General features: G+C 59.1%; 1 protein-coding gene across 1 annotated transcript in view; it reads right to left on the bottom strand.

The window, feature by feature from the left end:
• Positions 1-503: 503 nt before the first annotated feature.
• Positions 504-18,225, bottom strand: part of PADI4 (peptidyl arginine deiminase 4) — a 34,348-nt gene continuing 16,626 nt past the window's right edge. The window contains exons 5-16 of the mRNA XM_043573884.1: positions 17,272-17,389; positions 15,133-15,258; positions 13,501-13,679; positions 13,230-13,333; positions 12,172-12,283; positions 10,705-10,812; positions 5,475-5,629; positions 4,596-4,734; positions 4,271-4,373; positions 3,377-3,444; positions 2,630-2,770; positions 504-822 (exon numbers count right to left, since the gene is read on the bottom strand). Coding sequence (XP_043429819.1) covers positions 589-822; positions 2,630-2,770; positions 3,377-3,444; positions 4,271-4,373; positions 4,596-4,734; positions 5,475-5,629; positions 10,705-10,812; positions 12,172-12,283; positions 13,230-13,333; positions 13,501-13,679; positions 15,133-15,258; positions 17,272-17,389 — 1,587 coding nt within the window. The 3' untranslated portion in view covers positions 504-588. The remainder of the gene's footprint in view (positions 823-2,629; positions 2,771-3,376; positions 3,445-4,270; positions 4,374-4,595; positions 4,735-5,474; positions 5,630-10,704; positions 10,813-12,171; positions 12,284-13,229; positions 13,334-13,500; positions 13,680-15,132; positions 15,259-17,271; positions 17,390-18,225) is intronic.

Here is an 18,225-nt window from a genome sequence, read left to right as displayed (position 1 = left end):
AGGGGCAGAGCGAAAGGGAGAGACAGAGAATCCCAAACAGGCCCTGTGCCGTCAGCTCAGAGCCCGATGCGAGGCTCGAACTCCTGAACCGCGAGACGACGGCCCCGCAGGGCACAGCGGAAGGAAGCAAGCCGCTGCCTTGGAAGGCGGCCACGCCCAGGGGGCCAAAATGTCCCTAAGAGCTCTCGCGATGCCACACTGCAGGGGATCAGAGTGTCCGGCCGGGAGCTTCGGAAGGAAAGGATGGGCGGGGGGGGGGATGGGCTCAGGGCACAGGATGGGGGGGGGGGATGGGCTCAGGGCACAGGATGGGGGGGGGGATGGGCTCAGGGCACAGGATGGGGGGGGGATGGGCTCAGGGCACAGGATGGGGGGGGGATGGGCTCAGGGCACAGGATGGGGGGGGGATGGGCTCAGGGCACAGGATGGGGGGGGGGATGGGCTCAGGGCACAGGATGGGGGGGGATGGGCTCAGGGCACAGGATGGGGGGGGATGGGCTCAGGGCACAGGATGGGGGGGGGATGGGCTCAGGGCACAGGATGGGGGGGGGGATGGGCTCAGGGCACAGGATGGGGGGGGGGATGGGCTCAGGGCACCATGTTCCACCACTTGAAGGAGAAGGGCCGCCGGCGCACGTTGGTGCCGCAGTGCACCTCCCCGTGCCGCAGGTGGTACGCGTAGAAGTCGTCGATGAAGGTGCAGCGGAGGCCCAGCGGCTCCAGCAGGGACCGCACCTTCTCCTCCAGGCAGCATTGGCCGTCGATGATGGGCCCGAAGGGCTTGGGGATGCCCAGGTGCTTCCCCAGCACCAGCATGTTCACCTGCAAAGACGCGGGGTCCCCGGGTCAGGGGCGACGGCGTGCAGCCCGCCATCACCCTCCGAGGGGCCCCCTTTTCTTCTGACCTTCAGCAACAGCAGCCCCACTTCGCAGAGGGGGAAACTGAGGCCCAGGCCTCATACCCAAGGCTGGCAGACTCCAGGACCGGTGCTCTCGCCCATCTGCCACCTTCCGGAAAACTCTCTGCGACTCAAGGGCCAGCTCAAATGCCACCCGCTTTGGGAAGCCGCCCGCGAGTCCCTGAACTGCGGCACTCGGTGCTCCCCCTCTGTGCTCCCACAGCGGCCGGCATGGCGCCCGGCATAACAAAGGCACTTGGGAAATACCTGTCGAACGGACGCATAAATGACCACCTCTTTGGTAGCGCTCTCTGTATATTGCAGTTTATGGAAATGACTGTTTCCTCCACTATCTTGGGAGGTGAGACAGGACAAAGGTGTTGACTCCAGGCCAACAGAGGTTCGACTCCCAGCCCTGTTACTCAATAGCTGTGTGACCTTGGGCAAGTCACTTTCCCTCTCTGAGACGCAGCAGCAAAAGGAGCCCAAACACACTGCCGCTGCCGTGACAATCAGACGTCAGGCTCACGGGGCACCGTGCTGGCACGGAGCAGGTGCAGAGTCGGTCTCCAGGGCTCAGGAGTCGTGGAAAGGCATCTCACTCCTTGGCACCACTCAGACACAGCCCGTGCTGGGGGTCTCGCACTCTGAGTTTCTCTGCCTGTTCCACACCCACGCCCTCCCCGCTCCCACCGTGGGCTCCCGGGGCGGGGGGGGAATCACGACTCTTGCTCGGGGCCTCGAACAGCGAAGGCACCCACGGTCGCCGGTCTCACTTCATTTGCGATGCCTCGCCCCCCGGCTGGTGGCATCCACCCTCTTTCCTGCCTGGGGAACCTGGCTGGAGTGACAGGCAGAAACAAATGCTCGGGGCCAAGGGCTTTTATTCAAGGTGCCCCTTCCTGCCTTGTTGGTTTAGCCACGGAACCTCTTCTTCTAAATAAAATCTTCTGTAGTACCTCAATGCCTAAGACGGAAAAAAATCCCAACCGCTGCCTTGGAACCCCAGGGACCTGGGGAAACCAGTCTGACGTCCACTGTGCCCGGACTGGCCCAGCCCCAGCAGGACAGGGTAGCTGAGGGCCCCAGCTGGGGTTTCTGCCCGGCCCTCGGGTATCCTTTGGAGAGACAGAGGAAGGGCACGGGGATAGTAGAAATACTGTGGATGGCTTTAAGACGGTCTTGGGGTGGGCGAGGAGGGGGTCACAGTTAAAAGTTCTTGACCAGGGTGGGATCCCCCCCGCCCCGAGTTCACCCGTCAGAGGAGTGAATCCGCCCAGCCCAGGCAGTGCTAGCCTCACGGCCTGCCCGGACCACCCAGTCTGAAATGGTGCCCCCGACTTTTCCCCTTCCCAATGGGACTTGAAACGGAGAGCAGCTTGTAAGTTGCCTGCTCAAGGGCACACCTACACCGGCCCCCCGCCCCCCTGCCCCCGCCGGGAAATCCGTAGCCGGCAGTGCCTCGGGGGTCAGGGTGTGGGCTCTGCAGCCAGACCCCTGGTTCGAATTCCAGCTGTGTGTCCTTGTGCCGGAGGCCCGACCTCTCTGTGCCTCATCTGTGAAGCGGGAGCCCCACACCGTCATGGCTGTGAGACGCCCAGAGCCGCCCTGGGAGCGGCACACGGCCACGCCAGCCCCGAGCGGACAGCCAAGCCCCCTGGACCCACACCCGGGGGTCCTGACTTGAGGCCACTGGCAGAGGCGAGCCCAGCCAAAGCCCCCCTCCTCACCATGTTTGGGAAATAGGCTTCGGCCTTGAGTCTCCCTTGGAGGTCATCCTGGAGCTTGAAGAGCTGGGGGATGTCCACGATGTCCCGCTCGGTCAAGCCCAGCTCCCGCTTTAGCACCTCCCGGTTCCAGTCGATGCATTTCTAGGGGGGCGGGGGGGGCCGACTCAGGCAGGGGTGGGGCGGGCAACGAGGGGGTGGAGGGGTGGTGAGGGGGCGGTGGGCACGGCGGGGTGGGGAGTGAAGGAGGGGTGGGGACCGCCACGGAGGAGGACAGTCTGGGGCTGAGGCCTGGCCAAGGGGAGGACTAGGGACGAGGTCGGGGAGGCAGTGATGGGCCCCTCCTTTTCGTCACTCCCTTCCTGCTCTGCTCTGCTCAGTCCCTCTGCCTCCTGCTTCGGCTTGTGCGTCCCTGTCTTTCCGGTCACTCTAGCACTTGGCCTCTCTCCTGCCTCTGTCCCTGTTTCTGAGAGCTCCCCCCCCCCGCCCCCGTCTTTCTCTGGTTCCAGCTTTCCCGATTTTGCTTCCCCTCTTTTCCCTGCATCACTCGTGTGTGTTCCTGCAGTGGTGACTGAAGTCTCTCTCTCTCTGTCCCCCACACATTTACCCGAATCCCGGAGCCACCTGCCACCAAGCCTACAGGCAGCTGGTGGAAGGCTCCGCCCTTGTGCCTCTGAGGGTAGGGAAGGTGGTGGGGGCGGGTGGGTAGGTCTGCCCGGACTGTGGCGTCTCCGGCACCCAGGCTGCTACCTGCACGTACGAATTATCTTCTCTCAATTTCTCGTTGGACAGAACGTCCTTTATTTTCTGTTTTTTTTCTGGCATGGAGAAAAAGAAAAAACAAAAGCAGGTGAACTCGGAGGTCAATTTCCGTCCTCCTGGTGGGCACGGTGGGGACTCAGTTTTCCCATCTACAAAATGGGGGCGGCTAGAATTCCTAACAGGTAGGTTTGTTGTGCGCAGCCGGGAGGCACGCGCCTTAACGAACGTATTTTCTCAGCGCGACTTCTCCTTAAAGGTGTGGCTCTCACCCCCTTAAATTATCTCCAAAAAATTCCCATCCAGCGAACGGCAAACAGAGGTCTCACCGTTGCCTGATGCAACACGACATACTACGGACACGACGTAAAAACTCTCAGCCGTGACTTACTGACGACCTCTGACACCAGCCCCTATCTGTGGACTTTGAGATTACCTCCAGCCAGACTGAACTTTCATGTGGGTCCTCAAACACATTTCACTTTCTCCTGCCTCTGAGCCTTCGCATTGACGGTTCCCTCTGTCTGAGCTACCTCTCTTCCTCTCATCCCGCCACCCCACTGGGTGAACTCCTGCTCATTCGTCATGCTCCTGCCTGCTCCTTGCCTCCTCCAGGAAGTCTCCCTCGGACTCCTCCCAGATACCCTCCAGCCCCCGTGCTGCGGCTGTTTTCCTGACTCGCTTTCCCAGGACTGCGGGCCGTTGCAGCAACAGCAGGGAGCTCGTCTGCCCTGTTCACACAGCACCCCTGGCCCGGAGCACAGTGTCTGGCGCACAGCGGGTGCTCAGAGGACAGGCGTTCTAGGTGCCCCCACCTGGCAACAGGAGGCCACGCGAAGGCAGAGAAAGGACCCCGGGTGGAAACGCAAGGCCCAGCCAACTTACTCTTGACCCCTTCAAATAGCAGAGCCTCGCCGTGGCCCTCCTTCAGCTGCTCCTGGAACAGCCTGTAGCAGGACCTGGGGCTGGCGAGGAGCAGCCGGAAGCCCTGGAGGCATGAAACGCTGGGGTCAGAGGTCAGCTTTGCCCCTGGGGCTCCCAGAAGGGCGGGCTTGGACCCAGGCTGGCCCCCTCCTGGGGTTGAGGGAAAGCTAGTCCGGCACGTGAGGCCAGGCGCCCCCCCCCCCCATCCCAGGCAAAGCACGGAGCAAAACCTGGGAGCCCAGGGCGGAGGTGTGTGCCTTCCTCCAGGCAGCCCCCCACATTGCACCTTGTGCACCGGGACGAAGCTCAGGAACTCGTCCACGTGGCCCACAAACAGCCAGTCGGAGTAGAGCTTCACGGGCGCCTGCACCTGCTGGGCACTGAGGAAGTCCTGCAAGGCCTGGTGCATCTCCTGGCTCTCGTTGCTGCCGACACAGGATGAAGGGGGCGTTATGGGGGGCAGGGGGCAACAGGGAGATCTCCGAGGGCCTGGAGGCTGGGCAAAGGGGTCGGGGGTCTTCTTCAGCTAGGGAAGGGATTCAGAAGCCTGGACGCCTTTAACTGTCTCCTCAAACACTGGGGGACTTTACGAATTGCCATCCCGGTTGTGTTGGGGGAAACTGAGGCACCGAGTCAGTACGGCAAATAAGACCAGAGCTTAGCCTCGGGAAGCAAAACCCACTGGCTCAGCCCAGATGCTGGCGTTGTGGGTAAACATGGCTCACAGCTCCGTGGAGAGCCGGTCCCGTCTGAGCGAATGATCTCTGATTAGCTGTGTGGCCTTGGGGACATTCCTTCACCTCTCTGGGCTTCAGTTTCCTCCTCGCTCTGGCCTCCATGGTCCTTCCTGATCTAGTCCTTTGCTCTCTCTCAATCTGCTCTAGCCCCTCTGGCCTTCTTGAACACACCCAGTTCAGTCCTGCCTCAGGGCCTTGGCACATGCTCTTTCGGCTGCCAGGAGCCCTCTGTCCCAGATCTCCACGCAGCCATGTCCTTACTGTCGTCAGGCCTTCGCTCAAGAGCTGCCTTCTCAGCGAGGCCTTCCCCGACGACCCCCACAGTTCCCAAGTCCCTGGAGTCTGTCGAGGCCCTGGGGTCGGAAGCAAGTAGGGAGGGCTTCCACCGTGGCCCTGGGGCCACCCCTCGCCGCCCCTCCCCTCCTCACCTGGGGTAGCAGCTGCTCCCAATGAGGATCCTGCCCAGAGGGTATTTCTTCCTCCCAACCTTGACCGGGGGGCTCACTTCCAGATTTCCAAAGGAGTCGAGGTCAGAAACCTCTCCTGTTTGGGGCCCTCGAGTCACGTAGCCAAAATCAGGACCCTGGGATGGGAGAAGCATGTACGAAGCGTTAGAGAACACGGTCCCCGCGTGAGGAGAGGGCGGGAGCCGAGTCACGGGAAGGATTCGGGAACGGTCAGCGGCCGGTACAGCCCAGGCACCGCTGTCGCTTGAAGATGCAGAAGGGGTTCAAACCAGCTGGTTAAGAAAAGGGACCGGCGTTTGTCGAGTGCCTCATACGCGCCCGCTGCTTTTGCAAACCTTAACTCGGCCGTAACAACGTGATCTGCAAAGTATCATTTTTGCCCTCGTCCTGCAGAGAAGAAACGCAGCTCAGAGCAGCGTGTGGCTTCATCAGGTGCCACGGCCCGTCGGTGGAGGGACGCAGATTCGAGCTGTCTCTACAGCAAGCCCTCTTGCACCCCGCCACACTGCATCCTGACCTCGGGCTGGAGCGGGCCTCGCCGAATGGCCGCGACGTCCCCGCGTGGGTCTCTGCGGGAACAATCTCCTGCCCCGTGCGAGTTCGCTGTGGCTGCTGTAACACATCTAGTGGCTTAAAACAACACGCGTTTATCCTCTGTCGGCTCTGGGGGTCAGAGGTCTGAAACCGCTCTCACCAGGCTAATATCAAGGTGTGGCAGGGCCAGTTCCTTCCAGAGGCTCTGAGGGGAGAACCTGTCTCCTTGCCCCTTTCGGCCTCCAGTAGCCGCCGTGGCTGGTGGGCTCTTCCCCCAGCTTCGAGGCGCATTGCTACATCCTCTGCTTCCATCATCAAGGGCCTTCTCCCACTCCGTCCTCCCTCTTCCAAGGAGCACCACGATGGCACAGAGCCCGCCAGATAACTCAGGGGCACCTCCCCCATCCCAGAGTCCCCAACTTCATCACATCTGCAAAGTGCCTTTTGCCACAAGATAGCATCAGGTCCTGGGGATTCGCACGGGGCCGTGTTCGAGGGCCGCCATTCTGTCTACTGCACTAGCCCTAGCTTTTTGCAAATTCACGGGGGCCACCGACTCCCTGCAGGTAGGTTCCAAATTGTGAGCTTCCGTGCATTTCTCTGGGAAGAGGAGTCCTCTCAAGGAGGTCTATGACGCTCCCAGTTTAAAAGCTGTCATTCCTGGGGCGTCTGGGTGGCTCAGTTGGTTCAGTGCCTGAATCTTAATTTCTAGCTCAGGTCACGATCTCCTGGTTCGGGAGCTCGAGCCCCATGTCAGGCTCTGCACTGACAGCACGGAGCCTGCTTGACATTCTCTCTTTCCCTCTCTTTCTGCGCCTCCCCTGCGCACATGCACCCTCTCCCTCTCTCTCCCCCTCTCTCCCAAAAATAAACAAACGTCAAAAAAAGGAACCCACAACAACTCCCCAGTTTCCCAGAGCTTAAACCAACAGCCCCCGCGTCATCCCCATCACCTCCCTGACAGCCAGCCTCTCCTTCCTCGCTCACTTCTGCCCCGCACCCCCACCCGCCCAAATCAATACGCCTTTTAGTGCATCTTTAAAATATGCCAAGTAGGTCTGAAAAATTATCTGGCATCTTGTAGTTTCTGTAGCTGGACAACTTAGTCCTTATTCATCAGCCTGCCGAACCGTTCCTTTTTTCAGAAACCTCGCCACCATCCCCAGATTTCCTGACATCCTTATTTTTAACGCTTGTGGCCTGCTGAATCAAAAGCAGCTGAGTTTCGATACAAGTTCAATGTCATTTCCTTCAAGAATGAACTCATCTTTCTGGGCCTGAGATACCGAACAAGCGAACGCCTGGCCTCATCCGCACCCTGCGGGGGGCGTGTTTTTTCACCCGAGAGATTTTGGATCTCGACGAGAGCGCTATTCTCCCGAACGATGACGTCGGTGGAGGAGCGAGCGGGCACGGGCCTCGTCTTGTAACGGAAGCCCCGCGTGACGCCCTTGACCATGTTCTGCACACGACTACAGATGGTGCGAACGGTAGCCAGCTCTCCAGTTTCCCACCATGCGTCAACTCAGAGCTCTTCGTTTTCCTTCCAGGGAGACTGAGCTCTACACTGATGTGGTTGAAGTCCCTCCGCAGGGTTCCTCTGGGGCCCTTCGCAAATAACAGTGCCTCTCTTCAGAGTGATGGCGACATCTTCCGGAACGTTGACGGTCTCATTGCTGAGAAAGGCCTTCGTTCTCCCGCCAGATGGGGCCAAGAGCTCCCACCCTTCCTCTTGCCCACTCTGCTTCACCCCTTCTGGCCTCTTCACGCTTCCCTGAACATGCCAGGCATGCTCGTGCCTCAGGACCTTTGCACTGGCTGTTTCTTCTGCCTAGAACACTCTTCACCCAGACACCCACATAGCCGACTCTCTTACCTCTTTTGAGTTTTTGTGCGTGTGTCTGCTTCTCAGAGGCCCTACCTGACCATCCTGTTTAAAATTGCAGTGTAATCTTCCCACTACTCTGGCGCCTGGGAGCCTCTCGATTCTGTTTTGTTTTGTTTTGTTTCACCTATAGCACTAGGTCCCACCTCCCAACATACAACATAATTTATTTATTGTTGTGCTTAGCTTATCGTCTGTCTTTCCGGGCTAGAATGTCACCTCCATGAGGGTGGGGGCCTCTGCAGTGCTCACTGATATACTCCAAGAGCCCAGAACAAGGCTGGGCACGGAGAATGGGCTCAAAGAATGTCTGATGAGCGAATGATAAATTCATACAAGTCATTGCCTTGGCCGTTGCCATGAGAGGGGCTCAGTGTCACAGGCTGCAGGTTTGGATTCCTTTCTTCTTTATTGATTTTAGAGAGAGAGCAAGGGTAAGCAGGGGAGAGGCAGAGAGAGAGGGCGCGAGAGAGAATCCCAAGCAGGCTCCCCACTGCCAGCACACGGCCTGATTGATGTGGGACTCGAACTCATGAATCACAAGATCATGACCCGAGCTGAAATCAGAGTCTGACGCTTAACAGACTGAGCCGCCCCGGTGCCCCGTGGGTCAAGGCTTGGATTTCTGAAGGCCAGTGAAGGCGTGCCCAAGGTCTGCAGAAGTACCCCCCCCACCCCCACCCCCAGGGAGTGGGATGGGCAGGGGAAGCTCACACGTGTGACCCCAGCTGATCCGGCTTCTAGCACAGACTTAGAAACATGTCGCCCGCTTAACTCTCCTCTAGTCTTTCTGGTTCATCAAAGACCCAGAGTGTGCAAATCTATCCTCAAAACCAGCCCATCTCCCCCTTTAACAGCCAGAGAACCCATCTGGGCTTCCCGCTTGTACTCCTTCGAACCGAGCTGGCTTTAGTAACATTATTTGCTTTAATCCTATTTACTTTCACGGTTGCCTTTCTATTTACGGTAAGCGCTGCTGGTTTCCCACGGATGGGTGTCCAAAAGTTACTGGCGTTGTCTTTTGGGAAGAACACCCACCACATGTGGAGCTGTGTGCTAACTGGCCTGTGCACAGTGATGGGCACCCCGGCCTCAGGCTCCGCCCTCCTGCGGCTGCCTGCGGAAGTAACAGACAATAAAACGGAAGTAACAAGTCAGTGACTTGTAACAAAACACTCCGGAAGAAACCAACAAGGTGAAACCAACAAGAATGCGAGGGGCTGGGTGGGGTGGGGGTGGGGGAGTCCTGCAGGGTCAGGGATGGCCTCACCGAGGAGGGCACTGAAGCGAGACCCAGCCAGACGTGTGAAGCGGGAAGAGCATTATAGGCAGAGGGAACAGCATATGCAAACGAGGTGAGTACAAGTTGGGTGCATTGGAAGAACAGGAAGGAGGCCGGTGAGGTTGGAGCTGGCTGGGGGACAGGGAGAGTGGCTCGTGATGAGTCTGGAAAAGCAGACGGGGTTGTTGCCTGGTGACAAGTTTGACTTTTATCCCAATTCTTTTCCTGAGTGATGGGAGTCGGAATACCGCAGATGTGCTTGCCTAAGAAAACATCGCAGCCCCTCGTCCAAGGCCGGGTGTGGGAAAGGATGAGGTCACCCGTGCTGAGGCGTCTGTCTGCCCAACAGGACTCTGGAGATTTCGCTTGTGGCATCAGAGAATCTGACCTTTGTCACACTCAGATTACCAAAGTGAGAGGCCCCTGAGCAGAGCGGAGCAGGGCTGAAAACAGACAGAGGGACGAAGGTCCCAGTGGCAGCTGGCTCGTCTGTCCCCAGGGTCCTGAAACAGAATTAGCCTGATGCCACACAGACAGACACCGTGGACCCACAAGATCTCTGCATCAGCCCCACTCAGCCCAGGAGAGCAAGAGGGACTCAGACGAGGTGCTGAGTTGAACTCAGATTCCCTTTCAAAGCTTCCTGTGTGGGCAGACCCACTTCCCCTTCCCTGGGGTTCAGGGTGCTCCCCGGAAAGCCATTCATCAGAGCAAACCTTACACCCCACACTCCTTCCTCCATCCCTGGAATCCTGGAATCAGCCTGGAATGCGGGCCTGGTGGCCACAGAGCTCCCGGAGCTGGACCCACCAGCCTCTCCTCTCTCCTTGTGTGACCTTGGAAAAGCTGCTTCACCTCTCTGAGCCTCAATTTCTCCATCTATATAATGGGCCTAGTGACAGCATCCACGGGCTTGATAAATGTAACTATTGTTATCATTATAAGTCTCTGCTGAGTTTACACAAACCTGCCAGGCTAGTCCGGCATGATTCACCAATATGTCACCCCCACCCCCACCCCCAAACACACACACGGTCACATCTAGGAAACGACCGCCCTGATCCCCAAACCCACCCCACACCCCAGATGGAACACCCCCCGAGGCCAGACCCCACCCAAAAGACAGATCCTCCAGCCGGACACCGGGGAAGGTTCCAGTCCTGGCTCCACCCCCCCCACCTTGCCACAAGAGCATCTTCAGAGGACCAAGGATGCCCAAGCCTGACCTACGTCCTTGGCAGGGTTATTCTGAGGACAGGCTGAGCTCATGGCTGGAAAGAGCTTTGGGAAAGGAAGGGCCAGATCCCGTCTCGGCAATGACAAAAATAACACGGTCCACCTGCGTGATGGCGGCTCAAGCAGGAGCTGCGTCTACGGAGCGGGTGTGCTCAGCCACGGGGGCTGGCGGGGGAGGGGAGGGGGGGACGGGCAGTGAGGAGGGAGACCTGGGGCAAGGGGGTCTCAGCACTGCCGGCCCCCCCAGCACGTACCAGCATGCACTTGATGGGGAACTCCTTCAAGCCTCTGTTCCTTGGAGAGTCAAAGACCACGGGCAGTGTCTTGTGCGGGGCTTGGATGTAGCCGACCTCTATCTCGTCCTGTGTGTGAGTGAGCGGAAGGAAGGCTGAAACGCGTGCTCTCTGGCTTGTGACACCCGGTGCAGGGATCGGGGGGTGGGGGTGGGCGCAGAACCATCCGTCCCCCTCCCACGCCGTGGTCAAGGGCAAATTCCACCCCAGAGAAGGGGCTCTGAGGAAGCGGAGTTTATTATCCTGTGTTTGCCCCAACAAGTTCACCCCCACTCCTGGTGAGTGCTGGGACCGAGTGCTACAGGTGCCGGGGACCTGGCGAGCGAGCCTCAGACCCTGCCCTCAGGAAGCCGGGCACCTCGCACCCAGTGTGAGGTGCTGGGCGGGGAGGTGAGGGTCTGTGGGGACACCCAGGAGGGGCTCCTGATGCTCTGCTAAGCTGAGGCCTGAGGTGGGAGCACGAGATCCCGCCCCCCAAAAGGGGGCAGGTCGGACCCAGCCCCGCCCGTGGGGCAGAAGCAGAAAGGGCTTGGCAATGAACCCAAGTCCTGCCCGCGTTCTGGCGGACGGATGAGACTACTTTTAGGCTGAACCCCCCGGAATTACCACTCCTGTAGGTCAAAAATGTGCCATCAGCAATTTCGTGCCGTTGGGTCCGACTCAACACAGAACGACACAAGAGGAAGGGAGGGTTTATGCGTGGGGTTGGGAGAGGGATGGGGAAATTGGGTGAGGGGAAGCTTTCAAGCCGGGATGGTGCGAGTGTGACCCGGACGCGGGGGATGGGGACGGGGAGGACAGTGGCAAGGGGCCGCGGCAAGAGCAAAGGCACTGAGGCCAGAGCAGGGCGACCGACCGGCATGGCAGGGCAAGGAGCCTGAGAAAGCAAGGGAGGGGCAAGGAGGTTCGGTCCAGCCCGCCGGCTGCCCACAGCCACTGCCCCGTGCCACGCGCTGGGTGCTGAGCTGAGTGAGACTCAGTCCCTGAGCTCGGGGAGCTCACGGCATGAGCGGGGAGCCTGGCACAGAAGCAGAATGGAGATACGGTGCGGCCGGCAGGCTGGCACCAGGTAAGGGGCGGCCAGGCTGGGAGGCCAGGCTGGCGACTGCGTCCAGAAACCTGGCTTGGAGGGAGGGCCACTGGAGGGACCCGCTGAGCTCCAGCCCCCTGAGCTTCGCGTCATTTCCAGACGCCGAGTTTTCGGGCAGGCAGGTGGTTTTCATCTTGGTGAGCACGGCAGTTTAATCGCTGGCCTGGGCCCCCGTATGCGGGGACCCTCAGGGGCTCCTCACTTCCTGCCCCTCTGAGGGACGGTAGCCAGTGAGCCGCCGGGCCCAGCCCCAGGAGCCTGGGTCCCCCAGTGTCGCTTGACCCTCAGGAGCACCCACCCCGCGTGTCCCAGCTCCCCTGGCCCACAGGGCTGCACACCTGCATCCACCGGTCCCCCACACTCTGTTCCCTGGTGCACACGGTCAGCTGGCACTTGGCTTCCTGGGTCAGCGCCGTCACGGCCTTAAGGAAGTCCTCATTTTCAAGCATCCTAGAAGGAGCAGAAAAGAAGCCCCTCAGGGCTCTGGATTCAGTAGCCGGTGGCCTTGGCCAGGCTCTGAGGGGGCAAGCTGGGCCCCCGGAGGGTCCCCAGGGGTGGAGCAGGAGCTCGGGCCCGGATGGAGTTGGGAACAGGCACAGTGGCTGCTGGGGAGATGCCTGGGGCCTGGACGGACATGCCCGGCTCGCCGGGTCTCCCTGCTCCTAGCAAACATCTCACTGAACTCTTGCAACAATCCCTGAGAGGAGCCAACAGGTACCCCCTTCCCTTGAGGAGACGCCAGAATGAGGAGGTCAAGGCCCAAGGTCATGCCATCCGGGGGCGAGCACCCAATCTGAACCCAGGCCTCGCTGGCTTCCAGCCCGCGTCCTGCCCACGAGGTTACTCCCTCACCCCTTCTGCCTGGAAACGACTGGAAGAGGAGAGGGGAGGGTCCCCTGAGACCCCAGGATGCTTAACAGGTGCGCTCAGATGGCAGGGTGGATGCTGGGGTGGGGGGGGGACACCCAGAGCAGCTTGTTAAAAGGCAGATGGGCCCCATCCCCAGACCCAGGACCCCGCGGTTCTGGGGTTGGCCCGGAACATGCATTTGAAACGGTTTCTGGTTCGGCAGAAGGTCCGCAGGCCGCACTCTCAGCAGCCCGGGAAGCCTGGCTCGCCGACTGAGGGTTTTCATCTGCCGGGCCTAGCGAATTCTACAGTCCTTCAGGAGAGAAAGCCGCACTCGGCGTGCATTAGGGCAGGACAGCGAGGACAAAACAGTAGCCACGGTAATTCCCAACCGGCCGGGAGCCCTCAGCACGCTGTGATAAGGGTCTTTTCCCCCCATTGGCACAGCGGAGATGCGGGGCGGGGGGGGGGGGGGGGCCTGCGGCCAGAACCCAGGGCCCCTTCTGGCGTACCTGTGCCCCGCCCGCTGGCACCCCAGAGCCCTCACCTGCACACGTACACCTCCTCAGGGGGCTGAGTGTTGGGGGTCATGATCCAGGGGGCCACACGGAAGACCACACTGTCTTGGAAAACCAGGGTCTTGGGGAGCTCCTGCGAGGTGTGGGTGGGGGAAGGGCTATTGCAGCAGCCAGTGCCTCCTTCCTCGCAGACACCTGCTTCCTCCCAGAGGCTGTGTGAGCCTCCTCCCCGGCTGGCTCTGCACCCCCACCCCCCGCCTGGTGACTCAGCTTCCCCCTTGGGCTGCTCTCTTGGCCTACCGGGTTGGATGTGTCCAGTAGGGAGACGGCGAGAGAAATGAGCCCCGGGAAGTTGGCGTCTGGGAAAGCGAGGCCCTCCACATAGAAGTCTGTGCTGTGCTGGCCCCCCGGGAGTTCCAGGGGGTGACAGGGCTGCTTTGGCCCCAGGACCTCCCTGTACCTGGAGATCTGATTGCCTCCTAGAAGAGAGAAGGGAGGCCCAGGTCTGCCTCTCCCCGGTGCTGTGATGCCTTCTCGGGGCCACCGCTGCCATGAAGACATGTCACAGCCACTCAGAGAAAGAAACCTGAAGTGTCAGCTGGGACATCGCCCCCTGGCTGGGGCTCCAGGGATGGAGTGACCGGGGCGGGGGTCCCTGAGCCATTCCCGAACATATACATGCAGGTCCACTATACATTATGGTTCGTTCATTCATTCATTCATTCATTCCTGAGCCCCAGCTCTCGGCCGACACTGAGGGAGACCAGGGAGGTGGTCACAGTCTCCTGGGTGAGTGACGAGGAGCAGAGACGGTCAAAATCACAGATGGTAGTAAGTGCTGTGATGGGGGGGAAACCCAGAGGGCCAGGGAAGGCTTCCTGGAGGAGGTGACGCCTCAGCAGAGGCAAAGAATTGGTTTGTCACCAAGTCAACGTCAGTCTGATCACCTTGGTCTAGAATGGAAGCAAGTCAGATCAGGCTGTGCCTCTGCCGAGAGCCCTCAGATGGCCTCGGCCGCCTCCCTCAGACTAGAAGGCAGAGTCATTCCCCGCCTGCCTGAGCCGGCCCTTCCCCTTCCTTCTCCACCCTCCTCTGCCACGTTAACCCCGAGTCCTGCACTCCAGCCTCACTGGCCTCCCTGCCTTCCTCAAGCCCACGGGCACCATCCGGCCTCACCCGGGGCCTTTGCTCCTACGGTTCCCTCTGCCTGGAGTGCCCTTCCCCTGAGTGTCTGTGTGGCTGTTCCCGCCCCTGCTGCTCGAGTGACACCTTACGGAGGAAGCGTTCCCTAACCTCCACTCCTCACACCCCCAGACCCTACCCCTCATCTACACCCCCTTCCTGGTGGCGTTCTTCTGCACAGCCCTCAGACACCAGCTGCTTCACTTACTTATTTTATACGTTGTCTCTCAACCCACCAAGAGGAAAGCGACCTGGGGGCAGAGGCGTTTTTATGTGCTTTGCTCCGGGCCCCGTGCCTCAAACAAGCCCGGCGCTCAGGAGCAGGTGCGAGCTGCTGCGAAGCTAATGCTGTCTTTGGTCAGGAGGATGCCGGAGGACAAAGTTTGATGCCGTCAGCTTGGGCTTGACGGTCCCCGTAAACCAGAGTCCTCTGTGTGCGTGCGTGTGTGCACGCGTGTGTGCACGCGGCAGAGGGGAGGAGACAGACACAAACACAGCAGGCCTCGGAGAGGGGGTTACTTCCTCAGTGCTCGCCAGCACCAGACATCATGTTAGTGTTTGTCTGCACATCATCTGTGTGTCCTTTCTAGAAGGTAGCGGCATGGACGTCCACCTTGCTCACTGCTGCATCCTTGGCCCTAAGAACGTGCTACCTAATAGGGGCTCAGGAATCAGTCGTCAAAGGGGGGTGCGAAGGGGCTGTCCCGGGGCGGGGAGGGGACACCAAGGTGACAGCCAAGGGTGACTCACGGCTGGCTTGGAACACCCTGACTTTGTCCATCTCCGACTTGGCCACATGGAGCAGCAGCTGGTGCCTGGCGAAGAAGTCCCTGGGGGTGTTCGTGTTCAGGGTCACCAGGGACATGTCCTGTAGGTCTGGACCGAGAAGGGAGGGGCCTGAGACGCAGGCCCCTGAGACCCTCTTCTCCCCTGCTGCTCCCCTCAGGCCCCCCTCTACCTGGTCGCCTGGTTTCCTTTTCCTTATGCTCTTTCCAGAATTTAAAAGATGATTTTCATTTTGGAATGAAAGCTAATTAAGTTTTTGGTCTTCTCCCGCAATAGTAAGCTTAGCGTATAAGCTCCATGAAGCAGGGGCCACAGCTATCTTGTTTAAAATTTTTTTTTTAATGTTGGGGCACCTGGGTGGCTCAGTCGGTTGGGCATCCGACTTCGGCTCAGGTCATGATCTCACGGTTGACGAGTTCGAGCCCCGTGTCGGGCTCTGTGCCGACAGCTCAGAGCCTGGAGCCTGTTTCAGATTCTGTGTCTACCCCTTTCTCTGCCCCTCCCCCATTCATGCTCTGTCTCTCTCTCAAAAATAAGTAAACGTTAAAAATAAATAAATACTTTTTTGATGTTTATTTTAAGAGAGAGAGAGAGAGAGAGAGAGAACAAGTGGGGGAGGGGCAGAGAGAGAGGGAGAGAGAGAAAATCCCAAGCAGGCTCCTGCTGCCAGCTCAGACCCCAACATGGGGCTTGAACTCACCAACCATGAGGTCATGACCTGAGCCGAAATCAAGAGTTGGACGCTTAACCGACTGAGCCACCCAGGCGCCCCAACACAGCTATCTTGTTCGCCGCTCTGTCCCCAGCTCCTAAAGCCTAGGAGCACCTAGAAGCACCTAGAACAATGACGAGTACATGGCAGGTTGCTCGATAACTATTTGTGGAATGAAGGAGCAGCTAGGTTTCTCCCCTGGGCCCGAGTGGAAAGTGGACCAACCTGAAGAGTGGGCGAACAAAGGCATGGGGAGAGCGCGAAGCTAGACGGTAGTCACCACTGGGCAACAGTCAGCTGGTTACGAGAATAGGAGTCGGTGGGTTTGAGCCCCGGATCTGTGTGAGCCTGGGAGTTATTTCAGCTCTCACTGCTTCCTTATCGGTAAACAGAGCTGAGGGCCGTGCCCACGAGCAGGGAAGGGTGAGGTCACACGTGCAAAGTGCTTTAGACAAGTGCACGCAACTGTAAAATGCATCTGTTTCTGGGGCGCCTGCGTGGCTCAGTCGGTTAAGCGTCCCGACTTCGGCTCAGGTCACGATCTCGCGGTTCGTGGGTTCGAGCCCCGCGTCGGGCTCTGTGCTGACAGCTCGGAGCCCGGAGCCTTCTTCGGATTCTGGGTCTCCTCCTGTCTCTGCCCCTCCCCTGCTCATGCTCTGTGTCTCTCTGTCTCTCAATAATAAAGAAACGTGAAGATGCGTCTGTTTCTGTGCTCTCCTAGCCGCTCCCTCGGAAGGCCACCCCCTTAGCGCCCTCCTCCCACCCCAGCCACCTCAGAGGGGTGCCAGCAGAGACCCCGTGCCCACCTCCATGCTTGTGCCCTGGTGTTGGGATGTCTGGGTTCAGATCCTGAACCTGTGACTCACTGGCTGTGTGACCTTAAGCAAACTGCTTAACTTCCCCATCTGTAGAATGGGGTGAGGACAGCATGTACCTCCAAGCCTCAAACTGAAGGATGAAACGAATTAATGGTTCTGAAGTGGTCACAGCGGTGTCCAGCGGGCGGCAGGGGCTCGGGGCTGCTCTGACGTGAGTTTGGGGGCGGTGGGCTTTCATTCTGAATGATTTCAGGTCCCAGGTTTGACCCAAGAGCAGAAATTTGGGTTGGGCAGCGGACCCGAGCATGGGGCCCGGAGGAGGCACGGGGAGACGCAGCACTGGTCCCAGGGGTTATCTGGCTGCTGTGTGACCGTGGGTGCGTGGCCTGCCCTCTCAGGACCCCTGTCCACTCCTTTTATTCAATGGACAAGCCAACAAGAACGTGCTTCCAATAACCCATTTCTGAGGGCCGTTGCAAAGCTTAGGCTGCGTAGACAGAAGGGCTTGACACACAAAGCTCTATTTCCATTAGCTCTCTGGGCAGGGGGGAGGCTGGGGGGGGGGGTCCTTACCTTGGCTGTCAAGCACCCTATCATCTCTGCAGTCTATGGTGGAAGATTTGGGGTTGTCCTTGTCACAGTTCACCAGCAGGATGGCACCTTGCCCGCGGGGGCCCCAGGTCCAGGCCCTCTGTGGACGCCAGCAGAGACGGGGCACATTTAGAAATCCTGTGCGTGTCCCTCCACCTCATGGGGGAAGCAGAGCCACCTTTCCCCAGCACCCCAATAGGCTTGTGCAGTTTCCACATCTCGCTCCCACATCAGGTCAACTCTTTAGTCCCAAGAGGGGATTTTTCCTGCTCCAAAAATCCTAAACAAATTCCCCCCAAATGCAATGCATCCACCTATGGAAAGGAGCCCCAGAGGGGCGCCTGGGTGGCTCAGTCAGTTAAGCGTCTGACTCTTGACTTTGGCTCAGGTCATGATCTCACGGTTCGTGGGTTCAAGCCCTGCATGGGGCTCTGCGCTGACAGCGTGGAAGCCTGCTTGGGATTCTCTCTCTCCCTCTCTCTCTGCCCCTTCCCTGCTCTCCCTCTCTCTCTCAAAATAAATAAACTTTAAAAAAGGAGCCCAAGACAGTAAAATTGATTTCGATGGCTCTAAGAAACTGTCTGGCAAACCAAACTGAGCTAAATATTTGTGCCAAGATTCGAATGTAAATGGTTACTCTTATGTGAACTTTTTTTAAAAAATATGAAATGTATTGTCCAATTGCTTTCCATACAACACCCAGTGCTCACCCCAACAGGTGCCCTCCTCGATGCCCATCGTGAACTCTTTACTCCTTCACCAAAGTGTGGGTACAATTCTTAGCAGCTCGTTGCTGCCTGTCCAAAGATGAAAGCCAATTAAGCAGCCCCTCCCGGGAGGGACCTACTGGCGATGACGTCTTCTGTTTGCAGGTCCCACCCCCAGGGAGTGACTGGGTTGGGATGGGACAGAAGCACAAGTCCACTGCTCAGATGG

Source organism: Prionailurus bengalensis, chromosome C1 (genome assembly GCF_016509475.1).
Source record: "Prionailurus bengalensis isolate Pbe53 chromosome C1, Fcat_Pben_1.1_paternal_pri, whole genome shotgun sequence".
NCBI classification, from domain to species: domain Eukaryota; kingdom Metazoa; phylum Chordata; class Mammalia; order Carnivora; family Felidae; genus Prionailurus; species Prionailurus bengalensis.
Note: the sequence above shows the minus strand (reverse complement) of the source record. Positions and strands in the feature narration are given on the sequence as shown.